Here is a 14,602-nt window from a genome sequence, read left to right on the forward strand (position 1 = left end):
ACCTTTGCCACAATCTTTTCCACTCTGTGCTACTCTTTTTGCTGACTGATCCCTCATTCTACTTTTCACACTCCTCTTCTTCAACAAAGGCCATTCATTAGTACTGATTCTTTTCTATCCAGTCTTTCAGATTTCAGATGATAAAGAATATGCATTCCCTTATTTTGGCACATAAATAGTACAGTATAGGAATGACAGAAAATTGCATTAAGGGAATATTAACAAGGATTCAATTTTCCCTTCACATGATCCCCAGCATGATTTCAGGTGCTGAAACTCCCACAATTACTGCTCCCTCTGTCAGAAACCTCACTTCATCAAATATACTCCCACATCACCAAAATTAGAGCAATAAGTTCCATTTTCTGTGGTCCCTTTAAGAGTCCACAGTTTCTTTTTAGAAACTGCATATTCTTTAAAAAAAAAAAAACCAACAGTGAGGACTCAAAGTGATCAATACCCAATTTAAATGGACAAGTTAGGGAGTGCCTGGTGCCTTTCTAAGTCCACCTGTGCAGATGAATCACAGGAGCAATTTGCCAAACCTGAGTATGCCTCATACATTAAACATGTACACTCGAACATGCTGCCCAAGGGATCACACACAGAAATTCATAATTAAGGCATATTTTTCAGTAAGGTAAATAATATGCTTCAAAAATTCTGTAAAACTGGTTATTTGTACACCATTACAAGTAATATGCAAGCCTTGCCCATACATTTCACATCTATTCAGTATTTTTTATTCAGATGAAAGAATTGGATTTTTCCTCTCTTCTAAGTTTTCCAATAGTTTATTTCTATAGCAGCTGCTAGAGATTAGCCAAAACAAAAGGGAAAAAAACCTAAAAATCACATGAAACTTTCTGGGCAAGTACATTCTGCAAGGTTCAAAAAGCTGTGTGATCTACACTTCAAAAGCATACCTAGAAGACACAGGAAATGGACGACTGACAACGTAAATACTAATATGCTCCTAATTTTTCTGTATAAACTTGGCAGGACTTTCTAAAGTTAAAGCTGAAGAAAATTCTACCAGCACTTTCTCAATTAAAGCAAAAATAATCTACTTCAGATGAATAACCAATATCTTAAACTGACTATGAAAGCTAAGGCAGCAGAGATCTAAAGACATTAGTAGAGGTGGGGAAAAAAAGCTTCAGCAACTATTTCCCTAGGAAATATTTGCTATCAGAGACTCTGTCAGTGCCAGCATGTTTTATACAAACAAAAGGAAGTCTGTGAAGTTTACATCAGATCCCTAAAGAAAATAATCTGTAGTAGCAAAAAAATGCAATAAACTCTTCCCATCGCACACACTTCAATGCCACATTGCTGTGTCTCACCACAGCAGGTTTAACTGCCTCAAGCTAATGCTGCTTTCCTAGAAAAAAAGTCTTCATGGGAAGATTTGTCCTTAAAAATCAGTCAACCCTCCATGCTAAACTAAATCATGGGTTATTTAAGGAATAATCCCATATAAAATCAGAGCCATGCCTGCAGCAGCATGGATTTCAGATGCAGCCGGGGGGGCAGTTCACGATAGTATGGTTATTTTTGCTGTATAAGCACTAAAGGTACCTAGTCTTTCACAGTGAGCTGCAACAATGGACTTGTGACAAAAAAAAAAAAAAAAAAAAAAAACAACCACAAAACACTAATACATGGTCATAAAAAGCAGTTAGTTAATGATATAAAGACATGAAACACCCCGCAGGTCCTGGCTTTTCTCCCCCCTCAGGGCTGGGCGATCCGTCCCTCAGCAGCGCAGCTGTTCCAGCTCTTCACTGGTGCCTGACCTCCTGTATTTCTGATTTTTCCATGAAAAAATGACCTGCCAAGGGCACACCAATCATTACAAAACGACACCGTAATATTTTGAGTACTCATCCCTCAAATCTTGTAATGTTTTCTATATTGCCAATTAACATAATCTGAGCTTCAATGTGCGGGGGGGAGGGAAAAATTTTTAAAAAATAAAACACAATCAGTTGTGTAAAAGCCATTTTTCTTGACTTTGCCAGAGTTAGGTCAAAGTTGTCCCCACAGAACCCTCGGGCTTCTCCATGAGGGGCCGCTCCCCCCTCATGGCTCCTCCTCCCGCCATTTCCTTCCCGCCACGGCCGATCCCCCTCAGCCTCCAGCAAAATAAACACGAAATAAACCCCAAACCCTGCAAAACCGCAACCGCCGGCACCACCCGGCACTGATGGGCCAGAACTGGATCTAAGCCTTCTGCTGTATTAATGGGGCTTTTCCTGAACACCGGCTAAAATAGGACTTTAAAGGTTAAAGTGCTATTTAATAAAGCCTGCACACATGCTGCTATTACTTTAAATGAAGTAATTATTACGTTAAGTTCAGATATGGTACAGCAGGCCAATTAAAAATAATAAATAAAAAGTGAATAACTTGAATTAAATTCAACTAATAAAGTGTAGAAACTGTAGTCAGCAGAGCAGCGAGAAGATGCTCATGTCCAGGGTGGGAACTACAGCAGGAGTTGTATCAGCTTATCATGACATGAATCATATCAGCTTATCATAACATTAATCATATCATCTTATCACAACATTAATCATATAATCTTATCGTGACATGAATTGTTTCAGTTTATCAGGACATGAACTGAGGCTGTCAGCAAACACCTGAGGTGTGTTCACCAACTACTGCTGGAAGAAAAAGACTCCAGTCACAGCTGGACAGAACAGTTCTGCTGACTCTGCCAACTGATTTCAATTAAGTTATATATTAAAAAGAAATTAAATTTATTTCACAAGTTTAAAGAGGTCCAAAGAATAAAATTAACCACTTTACACTTAAAAGTCAGCTGGCTGGGTACTACAGATTAATAAACACACATCAAATTAATTTTCCCTTTTATATTATACAGCTGCAAAAGAACTAATGAACATTCTAGACTTGGAATTTAATTTTTATACTTTCATTCATTCTAAGTACCCTACAAGTTTTATAAAAATCCCCTGAAGAGACTGATGGGATAGAAAACAGGGAATACAACAACTAATCCTTGTACCTGGGGATATGCACACAGGTAACTCAGTCACCCCATGGAAACACAGCCTCGGGAACATAATGCAAACCTCATTACCAGTAAATCTACATCAAAGCAAACAGGACACTAAATGAGACAAGATGAAAGTGTTCTCCATTTGCTTATTTTCTGAAAGAAAAAATATCCAAGGCTGCATTCTACAAAATTACTGCAACACAAAGGTGCATTCTATTTTGTTGTTGTTATTATTATTATTAAAACCTCAGAGAAAGTGGGAATAGTCTAATAACATTTAATTGTAAGAAGATATCCAAATTTGTAAGAACTAGGATGTAATACAGGAAGGTGATGATGACCTGAAGAACTGCAGAAACAGAAAGAATAAAATTATACAGCCCAAGATGCCATGTCCCACTCAATGGGCCTAGAAAACAAGGTAACCTTAAAAGGTGATAGCTGGATTAAGAAGAAAAAGGGCATAAGTGTATTAACTAATCACAGGATAACTCTGCAGTCAAGTCATATATATATATATATATGACTATATATATATATATATAGATATATATCTATATCTATCTATATATATATAGATATATATATAGCTTATCAGAGCAAGGAACTGTTAAGCTTCACTTTGAATATTGTGCACAAATGTAGTCAAATTTTAACATTCACTTAACCAGGATAATTGAGAGAAGAGAGTTAAGAGCTTTTAAGATATGTATCATTTAACCTCATCAAGGCAGTGAAGGTCAGATACAATTACACTCTCTAAGCACTTGCAGAAGGTGAAAACTCCCCCTTCTTTGCTTTTAAAACAACTCCTTAGCAAAAATCTGAGCAGAAATATGTATCAACATTATTGTTTATATGAGTGTTGAATTTGTTTGCACAGCATTTTATGATAAATTACCAGAGTCAATGACTTAAGAGACTCATCTCTATCCTGTTCTCTTGGATTCAAAGTCTAACTCTAAAAAATGTAGGTTAATATAATTGCTCTGTAGGTATCCTGTATGATTTTAAGTATCCAAATGAAATATTTGAGAGCACTAGAGTTTTTCTTACCTTTCCAGAAGATTATGAATTGCTTTGAAGAGCAGGGTCCTACACTCATAGGAAAGTCCATTCTCCCAGAATCCTTCTTCCACCACTACAAAAACACAAAATGTCAATATGCTCAGAACAAGGAAATACAAACATTTATCCAAAACATATCTTCAACAGCTTTAATTTTCAAAGTAGCATGTTTCATTAAACTATTTCAACTATTACCTATATCACCCGAGCAGCTTTAATCTTTACTTGCCGAAGACGCAGCCTTTGAATTAAAAAAAAAAAAAAAAAAAAAAAAGAAGAAGCAAACACAAAAGCATAAAAGCAAACCCATTTGTTTGTAGCATTCCGTATTCAAGTACAGGGGTGAAGAATGCACGATCATTCTTTGCCACCACTGCTGAGAGATCCTTTAAAACTTAACCACAGATGCCGACAATCAAGAAACAAAGTCAATCATTAAAGGTGTAAAATCAATTTACATAACTGAAACAACATGAAACAACTCCCCTGAACCTCTCGCTGTCACACTCAAGTGAAATTCCTCCATTGTACTGACTTCAACTATTGCAATTTTAGCAATACACAGCAGATTTTACACCAAAATAAAAACTGTACACTCAGTACTGATCTGCAGAGATTTCCGAGTTTAAAAAAGTAAGTCTAATTATCTCTCAGAGTAGAATGCAGCCTGAATTAGTCACCTGAAGGACAGACAACCCTCAGAAATATCTGCTGTCCTTACTCACGGCTTCTGGGTGCTAAAACTACCAGGAGTAGCACTATTTCTGGTATGCCTCTACCAGATTCTAAATCTTACTCAGCCAGAAAACGCAGAGTGAAAACAGGTGATAAAACAACTTTTTCAAGGAGAAAGAATTCGTTAATTGCCTGAGTTCTGTCATTTCAATTTCACAAGAGTAGTCGGCAAATCTTTAAAAGTGCAAACATAAAATTCTACTGCACCTTAAAAGCGCTGAATACTTCACACCCCTCCCTGGCCTATTTGCAGGACGAGACCTCCCAGCAGCGCGTCTATCGCTCAGAGATGATTATCTCAGCATAGTTTACAACCATGTTTAAAGGCAAGCTTCTAAGGAGTTAGTGCTCCATGGAAAATACTAATATTGTCAGCAGCCTTCAAAGCCTCGAGTCACTGTTCTGCTGCTTCTGCAGGAGCTGTAACTCACACACTCAGACAAGAAAAGGAATATTTTTTGCATGTGCAATGTTGTGATATGTTAATGTCGGTAACAGAGCCTCTCTCTTCGTGCAGAATGGAAAAAGCCGGGTTTTAGAACCTAAAATCACCTTATCTGACAGCACAGGACTTGCTGGGAGAATGGAGACACAGACCTGTGCCCCCGGGCACAAGCAGCAGCCAAGGAGCTTTTCCTTAGAAACCACTGCAGGCCCTTTAATGCCTGCCAGCCTCGCTGACACCGAGGATGTAATGGGCCACGGCTATTTACTGCACAGAACTCTGCTTTCATGGGTAAAACACTGTGCTTAAGGGACTCACAACCCCCGTGCACGGTCAGAGCCATTGATGTATAAATTCTCAACAGCTCAGAACTACTGAAGCCCCAGAAGCTCCGAGGCAGGTCGAGTCTTGCACTTAAAAAATTCATAATCCTCAAATTTATGAAAAGCTACAGATTAGTTACACTATGAGAGATCACACCTGCATGAAAATTCAGTATTTAAATTAAAAAAATCAAAATTTTGGACAACATCATGAAATTGACAGAACCTGTACAAGTCAAAATAAATTCGCTAGGCTGTACTGCCAGTACTGCCCCTGCTTTAGGAACTTCATGCAAAATAAGGGAGACAAGAACCAAGTCTGATTTTACAGGTTCCCACCACCAGTTCTGAAGTTCTCAATCCTAACTCCCTACCTACTCCTAGGTATACACAACAGACTAACAGGACCCTGTCACAGCTTATATCATCTCTCAGAACTATTTTCTGCAAGTATAATTTTGCCATTTCAGAAGAATTCAGATCAGATCACACTGCTTTACACCACTGAATGTAATATTCTGTAGAGTTGGGGTAATTTTAATCCAGAACTCTTTTGTGTCTGGACATCACCTGTATTCTTTTTTCCTGCTCAGTTTCCCTGGGCTACCCCAGCCTGTTATTCCTCCACAATCCCGGACATGAAAGCACTACACATCCCAGCAGGAGGGACTGGATGAGGGAATGGAAACTGGCAGCACTCCCCCTCCCTACCCACCACCACAGCTGCATCCATGGCTGTCCTGCACTCAGCAGAGGAAATGGTTGAGAGGAAGGTGTCCAAAATCCAAGGAAAAGCAGGGAAAAGCAATGTTAACCTTGCAGCCAAGTCCCAAGGGTCAAGTGTGCCATGAGGTCAGACTGGCTGAGGAGCAGCAGTGGAGTGGGACAGGGAAAAGGGGAAAATCTGGAGTGGTATCAACCCTCAATATTGTAATTTTCCAAACTGCCTTTCATAGTACACAGAATTCACATAAATTATATATTAAATGGAAATAAAATTACTTCCCTATTAAATTTAACTCTAAGTGTATCATAAGACATTGCCATAACCATTTTCCTATAATAAATAATGCCTTTAATTCCCAGCTATATTAAAGCACTATACTTACTGTAATTATCTCTAATGCTTCTTTATCCTACTAAAAAAGTACATCTTACAATTAAGCGCATGTACATATGTCCGATGCCATGAAAATGAGGAGAAAAAATTAGAAGTGCAGCATTTCACTTTCTCTCTGCTCTTTGGCTCCCTGATCCAGACTCCACAAGAAAAGTGTTGAAATGACTGGAGCAAGTTACAACTTCAGGATGCATATGGTGACCAATAAAAAAGCCTGGCAAAACACTAGAGGTTAGACTATCCTTGTAAATTCCAAAGCCCCTGACACTTATTATTTAACTAGACTTCAGATTTTGAAGAGTATTTGAAATTCCTTATAGCAAATTGAAGCCTAGGAAATAGTCTCTGTCTCTCTACATGATGATTTCTAATGCTTTTAACACTCAAAACGTTCAGCTCCAGCCCCCCTCAGCTTTCCCATGCTCCTGATAGCATTTCCAGGCACAGCCAGCAGAACACAGGTGCTGTGCAGGTTCCAAAACTTGGGAACACTTCTGGCCTGTCCTGGAGGCATTTCTGTTACTTCAGTTGAAATATTTCTCTTTAGACCCAACAAATGCAACACTGAACAACAGGTGTGAAAGGCATCTTCCAAAACAGAGAACTTCTAGGAGAACAATCAAGGACAGATGGAATGTTTTAGTGAGGGAAAACACAACAGAGCACCATTTTCCTCCATGGAAGTCAGAGCAGAGGATGAGTTTGGAGAGGCAGCAAAGCAGAGGTGACAAGCTGTGGGTCACTGCTTGCCAGGCCATGGGGAGACAAAGCCATGGCTGATGTGATCCCTGTCTGCAGCAACCCCATCCTGGGCAGGGGTCAGCCTGGGTGACCTCCAGGAGCCCAGGCTCCTTCTCACCAGGGTGATCTGTCAGGTGACTGCTCCTCCACGGGGACAGGTTTGTGCACACAGGTAGCTATAGCTCTCTGTATAAATCCATGTATTTCTGTGTATGTTAACTACCCTATGCAAGCTTCTGTACACTCTGGAGAAGGACAACACCTGGGAGAAGCTTTTACTTTAACAGGCAGCTCATCCCCTTCTCACTGCTCTGCAGCAGAGGGAGAACTTCACCACGTCATTTCTCAGCAAAAGAAGCAACTGCTTTCCTTAGTTATGTTTTGTTATTTTTTTAAAATTAAATTAGCTCCCAAAATAAACCACTAAGTCTAGCAATGTTCTGTCTCTAAAAATCTGGATTCTCAGAAAAAAAACTATCAAGAATAGCAGAAAATCCAGGACAAGAAAAACGTGTATCTGACACTTATAATGGATAACAGTGGAAGTGTTAATCTCACTGCTGGTGTTCAAACAGAATGGGAATTAATCAACAGCCTTAATATATAAAGTTTTTAGGCATTTGTTATGATTTTGTTTTCATAGGTTCAAAAAATGAATAAAATACTTGTGCTGATTTTTATGTTTATTCTTGCAGATCAAATGTTAAAAGAATGAAAGACAACTACAATAATTTAGATTTACATGGGAAATTTATAATTTAAACATACATTAATGAGCAGATTAGTTGGCTTGGGATCTCTTTTATTTTCAAGTCAGAGATATTAAGGTCTTCAAAGTGTCCAACAATTTTTATGAAGCCAGCCATGTTCTCAAAAAAAAAAAAAAAAGATCCATTATAAAAATTTCAAGGAGAGAAGTCACAGCAAAATATCAAAGCAAATACTTCAATAATTTTAGGTCTCCCAGCAGAGATACTGGAAAGATAATAAGATCTCTGTTCTGCTTCAGTGGCCAAACTGACATATTTTACTTAAAAGAAATATAGGAAGGAAGGAGAGGAGGCAAGTCGAGGCTGTGTCGGTGCTGCAGAGACAGTTATACCTTTAAGAAATCCAGCCACCCACATTTTAATAATTCAGGTCACACTGCCTTGTGCAGTTTAAAAGCAGAATTAGTTTCAAAGAATACATATTTCCTCAGAGCTATGTTACATATTTCCTTTTAATGTATCATATTGCAGCAACAGCTGAAATGAACGTCTAGACATCAAAAACAAGGCTTTATTCCCACCTACTGCTTTTTTACCTCAGGCATCAGAGCTAATGAAACCCATTATCCAGAACACTGCCCTCAGTTACCACATTGGCCACTGCAAATATGAAAAAACACTCTGGGACAGCACCAGTTATTCAGCCATTAAAATTACTGAAAATCAATTTCTTGCTGCACACTGCAGAAATACTGATAGATTAAAGCAGGACACATGGGACAAGGAGATTACTTCCAGGGAAGATTACTATGTCAAACTGCTGAGGACAGGGACTTACTCAGCTCCTCAAGATTCGCATTCAGAGCAGCACATGCTCCTTCCTAGCCTTTGATATTTTGCCTCCTTGTTGCCATGAAATATGAGGGATGTGAGGTTTTTTCAATGTTTTAAAAACACATGGCTAAACAACTCTGACAAAATCAGACATAAAATTACTAAAAGCAAGCATTTAATTTTTCATCTGTATTTTTATTAGCGTACCCTTAAAACAATATTTCAAAAACCAACGAGCATTTTGAAGCATCATTTCTCCTAAAAAATTGAGTTAAGAGAGTAACAACACAATGCAATGGTACATTAATTCTGAAAAACTATATTATACCCATAAAAATCCAATTAAAGACAACACCATTGATCGATCATTGCTATACTGCCATTGATCACCTTGTAAACTCTGCGTTTGAAGTCATTAGTGATTAAATTGACTTATTACTAAATCAGATTCAACCCACTTAGAGATCTAATTTCCTTGTGCTGGTTATGATCGTAGGGAAATTGTGCTGCTCACTCGTACAGGCCTGAGAATCCATCTTGGCTCTCTTCCCCAAGTCAGCTCATCACAAAATGAACCAAAACAGTGCAAATGCTCCCCAGAATGATTCATTTGTGTTGTTCTATTTCCAAACACAGGGAATATTCACTGGACATGCACAGAAGTGTTTCAAATCCATATCCTCCCAAGGTATCCTTAACAGCTTCCAGGAAAATCAGAATATTAATGGAGACCATGGCTGGAGATTGCTGCTCAGGCACGGTCCGAGTTTGCATCTCAATGCACCGCAATTTTCGATATAAAAACCAACACTTGCAAGTAGAGTTGACTATGAAACTAAAATTGTTGCACTTCAGAAGGATAAATAAAACCTTCAAAGGCAACAGCTGTTGAATATCACAGGAATACTCTGAGGCTTTAATTGTTGCGCATTGAAACAGAAATTAGCATAATAGCTATTTATTGAAAAACAGATGGTAGGTAACTATCTGCACTTAGATTGTGTTAGCACTACTTAAAGTAATACTTTTATCGCTTCCCCAATCCCAGTAGGTAGAGTTGTTTTTTATAAAATATACATTAAATGTTACATCCTCTCCCTGGCCCACACACTCACATTCCTGAGCTCCCGCACGGCCTCTCCTGCCTTTCACCGGAGCACACCACAGCCAGATCTTCACAGGGAAGGTTTCTCAGCAGCTTGGTTAACCAAAATTATTATCTATGAAATCAGAACGAGCATTTCTGTGCAATTACAGCTCGAGTCTGCTCTCTCTGTAGGAATGCAGATGAGCTGTGCAGAGAGCTGAGCTGCTCGCTCCCGAGACAGGACAGATTCCAAATCACACCATGGATTTGCCGTGTGGTTTTTGTTTTGAATGCTTTCTACAATCACCAGAAACAATAAAAGGAACAGAAATAAGGCACAATTTTATGTGGTTTACACAGTTTCCCAAAGTAAAGCAGGAAGTTGTATGCAATGGGAAACCTGTTCTCGCATGCCAGAAAATCCCTCCAATCCCTGATTTACGCTGCTTCATTTGTCCCACCATGTGTTTGTGTTAAGCGGGCTTATTTCCAATGCACTTTATATTTCTTTGCAGAGGTATTTCCCATAAATGAAAAGCCTAACCTGACCACAGTGAAAAGGAACTAAAGGTTTGGGGAGATTTTCACCATAATTTCCTAAAATGTACCAGGCTAAGGATACCAGTAGAAAAGAAGTATTCTCTTAACTTTACTCCTTGGAGTTTCTACAATTTCCTCTCACATTTCTGAACTTTTCATTTTCCATCACGTGTTCAAATCTTTATTCCAAAGACATTAAAGGTAGTTTATCAGAAAAAAAATAAAAGCAACCCAAAAAACTGAAAGAAAATACAATTTTCAAAAGTATACTATACTTTCTTAATCCCAGAAACAATTTATACTTTCCAAACTTGATTTGCTCTCTTCTTTCCCCTTCCAAATCGCCCAAGTGTTCTTCATTCCCATTTCCAGTGACCACCTGGGCCTTGCAGCCAGTGTGACCCTCAATTCCACACATCAGCTGCAACCCCCACTTCTGCCTTTTGATCTCCCCAGGTTCAAAGGTATGGAATTCCTGCAGTGCCTGTGCAGCAGGGAGACCTTCCTCAGCACCATCAATGCGATGAGGAGGACTTGTATTTTTCCTCTCTAAACACAATTGGTGTTTACTAGCACTGATGGGACACTGACTGCATTCCCTGCTCCCAGGGCTCTGCTGGAGGTAACGGAATGTACCAGGGCAGCGAGTCTCTCCGGAGAAATCAGAGCGAGTCCAGCCATCCCCGTTTTCTCAGAACAAGCCCGAGTTCAGGGCTTGTTCTGAGGAAAAATGCCGTCCCTATTAATCCCTACTTGGAAAGCGAAAGGAACCCGGAGTCTTCCCTCACTTCCCAGGCATGCAGGACGTCACTGCTGGAGCGCAGCTCTGTTCTGAGCGCGGCACCGGGCTGAGCCCTCCCTGCCCTTCCACACGGCCTCGCCTCAGAAACGCCCGCACGGCTCCAGACAGGCGATTCCGCTCAGACTCTGCAGCCCTGGCCCGCCTCGCTCCCATTCCCATTCCCATTCCCACTCCCAATCCCACCCCGCCCTCTGGCCGTGCCTCCCGGTCATCCACCCCCACAGCCACAGGGAGCTGCGGCGGCACGCCAGGGCGATCCCGGGAGCTCGCCCGGCCAAGGGGACACGGAGTCCCCGCCGTGTCCAAGGGGACATGGACACGGGTCACTGCCGTGCCCAAGGGGACCGGGGCCTCACGAGTAACCGGAGTGCCCGCCATGGGGCCGCTTCCCGCCGCCGTCCCGGCCCTGCAATGAGTCTCCATCCTGATCCCGCAGCAAGGCAGCCCGGGCAGCATTCCTCGCTGCTTCACGGCTGCTGCGTGCCACAGCCTTTAATCGATATGTTAGGACGACAGCTGGAGGAAAGACGAGATCTCCAACACATCCAAAGAGACATTTTTGGAGAAATCCCGGGTGTAACGTGCCCAGTCTCCCCAGGCCCCCGGAGCTCTGCTTCCCCCCAGCTGGGCTCTGCTCTGCGGAACAAGAACTGGTGATATTTCCACCTCAGCTGTACGCTGACTTAACCAAGTCAACATTTGGGTTTCCATCAATTCAAATTTAGGTTTACCCTTCTGCATAAAAATTAAGAATTGTGCTTATTTTTCCTCAGTTCACGTCTGCTTTTGGTCCTGTATCGCTACTTGCAGCCCCCAGGCTCCTATTTTCTTCCTTTTTTATTATTTCTCCAACCTAATGGTTATAGAAATAACAATTTTCATTAGAAAATCTTATTTTCCTTAACTTACTTGTAATGCTATATTGTGAGAAAACAAGATCTGGGTTAAAGTAAGGGATACAGGAAGTATTTTTAGAGCAGTTTCCGGTGTTAGATACACATCATGTTCCCCACACAAAATAGCCAAAGGTTGTACGTGTGAACTACAACACCAATTCCATTATACATGGAAAGTATTAGATAAGTCCTCCTTCATGTTACTGTTTGAAAATAGGAAAATATGTGAATAAATATATTATTTTTCTAGGTTGTACATACTTTCAAAGTAATGTTTTAAAGCTTGTTTAATACTTCTTTTCCTACCTCCCTGCTGGAATTAATTTTATTTTACGCAGGAATAAACGACAAAATTGACTTTTCAATTTGTGTACTTAAAACCTTGCTGCAGCAAAAGCTGAAGGACACAAAAAAGCTAAACCTCAACCAACAATCCCCAAAAACACAAAAGGAAGAGTTAGCAGCAGGCAACCCCAAATTTAATATTGCTGGCAGGTTTTTAGAGTAGCAAAGTTAAGCAAAGGTCCCTTCCAATCCAAACCATAACATGATCCTGTAGGTCTTTCCAAACATGACCTTCAGCTTGGGATTTTTATTAATTAGGGAATAAATTTCAGCTTACAAGGTTTATATTCTTCAGAAACAGAGGGTGAGGCTTGAGCAATAACCAACATCAGCACAAAAATGGTTATGGTCAGACCTGATGCTTGCAAATAAAATACTTGGAAAATATATTTTCAAAAGAAAATATTCTCAGTTTTGCAACCATTTTTGGAAATAAAAAAAACAACTGAAAATGCATCTTAAGTTGAGGTAAGAAGAACAGTGTAAATGAAATATCTTTTTATAAATGTGCCAGTGAGAACCTTTTCCCTCATATCCATGTCTTTATAGAGAGGCCAGGAGTCTTCCAAAACCACAGGCACAGAATAAAAACGCAGAACAGACTTCAAAGACAAAACAAGCATATTTTTGTCATTTTGTTTGTTCTTTACTCGCCATAAAACATGCCAAAATACTTTGTGCTCTTCTGTAAGCAAATGTTTACTGGAGTTTGCTGCTACTTGAACAGAAGCAAAAGCAAAATAACAGTTCTGTGTTGAGCTCTGCCAGTGAAGGGCCTGAACTGGAGGCAGCAGAATGTCAAGCAGGTTTTTAAGCAGGTTTTTAAATCTATTTTTGTCCTTTGAGGAAGCCAGCAGAGGGAGCTGGCTGGGACCCGGTCTGGGCTTTTCACCCAGGGGCTGCTTTTTCAATTAAGAAAAGGATCCAAGATCACACAAGCTAAAAATAAAACTTCAGGGGAAAAAAAAATTGACCACATGCAATAATAAACATATTAGGAGAGAGCAGGTTTGGAGTGGGGACAGTGTAAGTGCTCCTTTTAAAATAAAACCCTCCATATGAAACAGCTTTGACAGCAGAGAAACTTCCTTGAAAAATAATCTGATCAAATGTGGGAAAGGCTCTGGAAGATCCCTGAAATCCTGATGTCCATTACTTCTGCTGGCTGAACAGATGCTTGCCCCAAACAGGTACCAAAAGCTCAGCACAGGAAAACAACCCCTCCTCCTCCCCATCCCTGCCTTTCCAAGCAGGGACTACTGCAGATGCTCTTTCAGATGGGGACAGAAAAACAATTTCTTCAGCAGCACATTCTTATTTATAATAGCATGTTTATTTACTCCTGTTTATAAACAGAAGGTATTACAGGGAAAAATAATGAGGAAGACACAACATGGCATTGGGAATGGAAGAAACAAATTACTGAGGTCTGGAAAGCTGCTCTGAAATAGAGGAGTCCTTGGAATTCCACACAGTAATAAATTAAACTACAAGATTTTACAGACTGAGGCTACCAAGTACTCAGCTTTTCTCATGATCTTTAAGGCTGAACATATATACAGCAATTATTAATTAAAGCTAGACCTGTTCTGTAAGATCTCTCCTGTGAGAATTACTGCAAACAAGAACCCAATTGAGCAGGATTCCCTTGGGGATGAGCAGGCTCCCAGAGGAACACCCAGGAATAGAAAGTTGTGATTTAGCTTTCTATTCAGTCAAAAAAAGCACTGCAACTTCTGACTCCTCTGCACTTGGGACTCCTAAAGATCACTTTTATAAAATTTGAGCCAACTGACCACATTTGACCACTACAAAAGAATTCCCTTTCCCAGGCATCCCCTGTGCTCACTGCTGGAGTTCTTTCCCATATCCATATTTCAGCAGGAGCCGTCTCCCTCACTGCTGGTTCTGCAATGCAAATGCAA

General features: G+C 40.2%; 1 protein-coding gene across 1 annotated transcript in view; it reads right to left on the reverse strand.

Annotated features, from left to right (window-relative positions):
• MED13L (mediator complex subunit 13L) overlaps positions 1-14,602 on the reverse strand; it is a 164,889-nt gene that overhangs the window by 80,605 nt on the left and 69,682 nt on the right. The window contains exon 3 of the mRNA XM_054288630.1: positions 4,088-4,172. Coding sequence (XP_054144605.1) covers positions 4,088-4,172 — 85 coding nt within the window. The remainder of the gene's footprint in view (positions 1-4,087; positions 4,173-14,602) is intronic.

The sequence above is a fragment of the Melozone crissalis genome, unplaced genomic scaffold, assembly GCF_028551555.1.
Source record: "Melozone crissalis strain CALT ecotype California unplaced genomic scaffold, PUWL_Pcris_2 ptg000063l_1, whole genome shotgun sequence".
In the NCBI taxonomy this organism is placed as follows: Eukaryota; Metazoa; Chordata; class Aves; order Passeriformes; family Passerellidae; genus Melozone; species Melozone crissalis.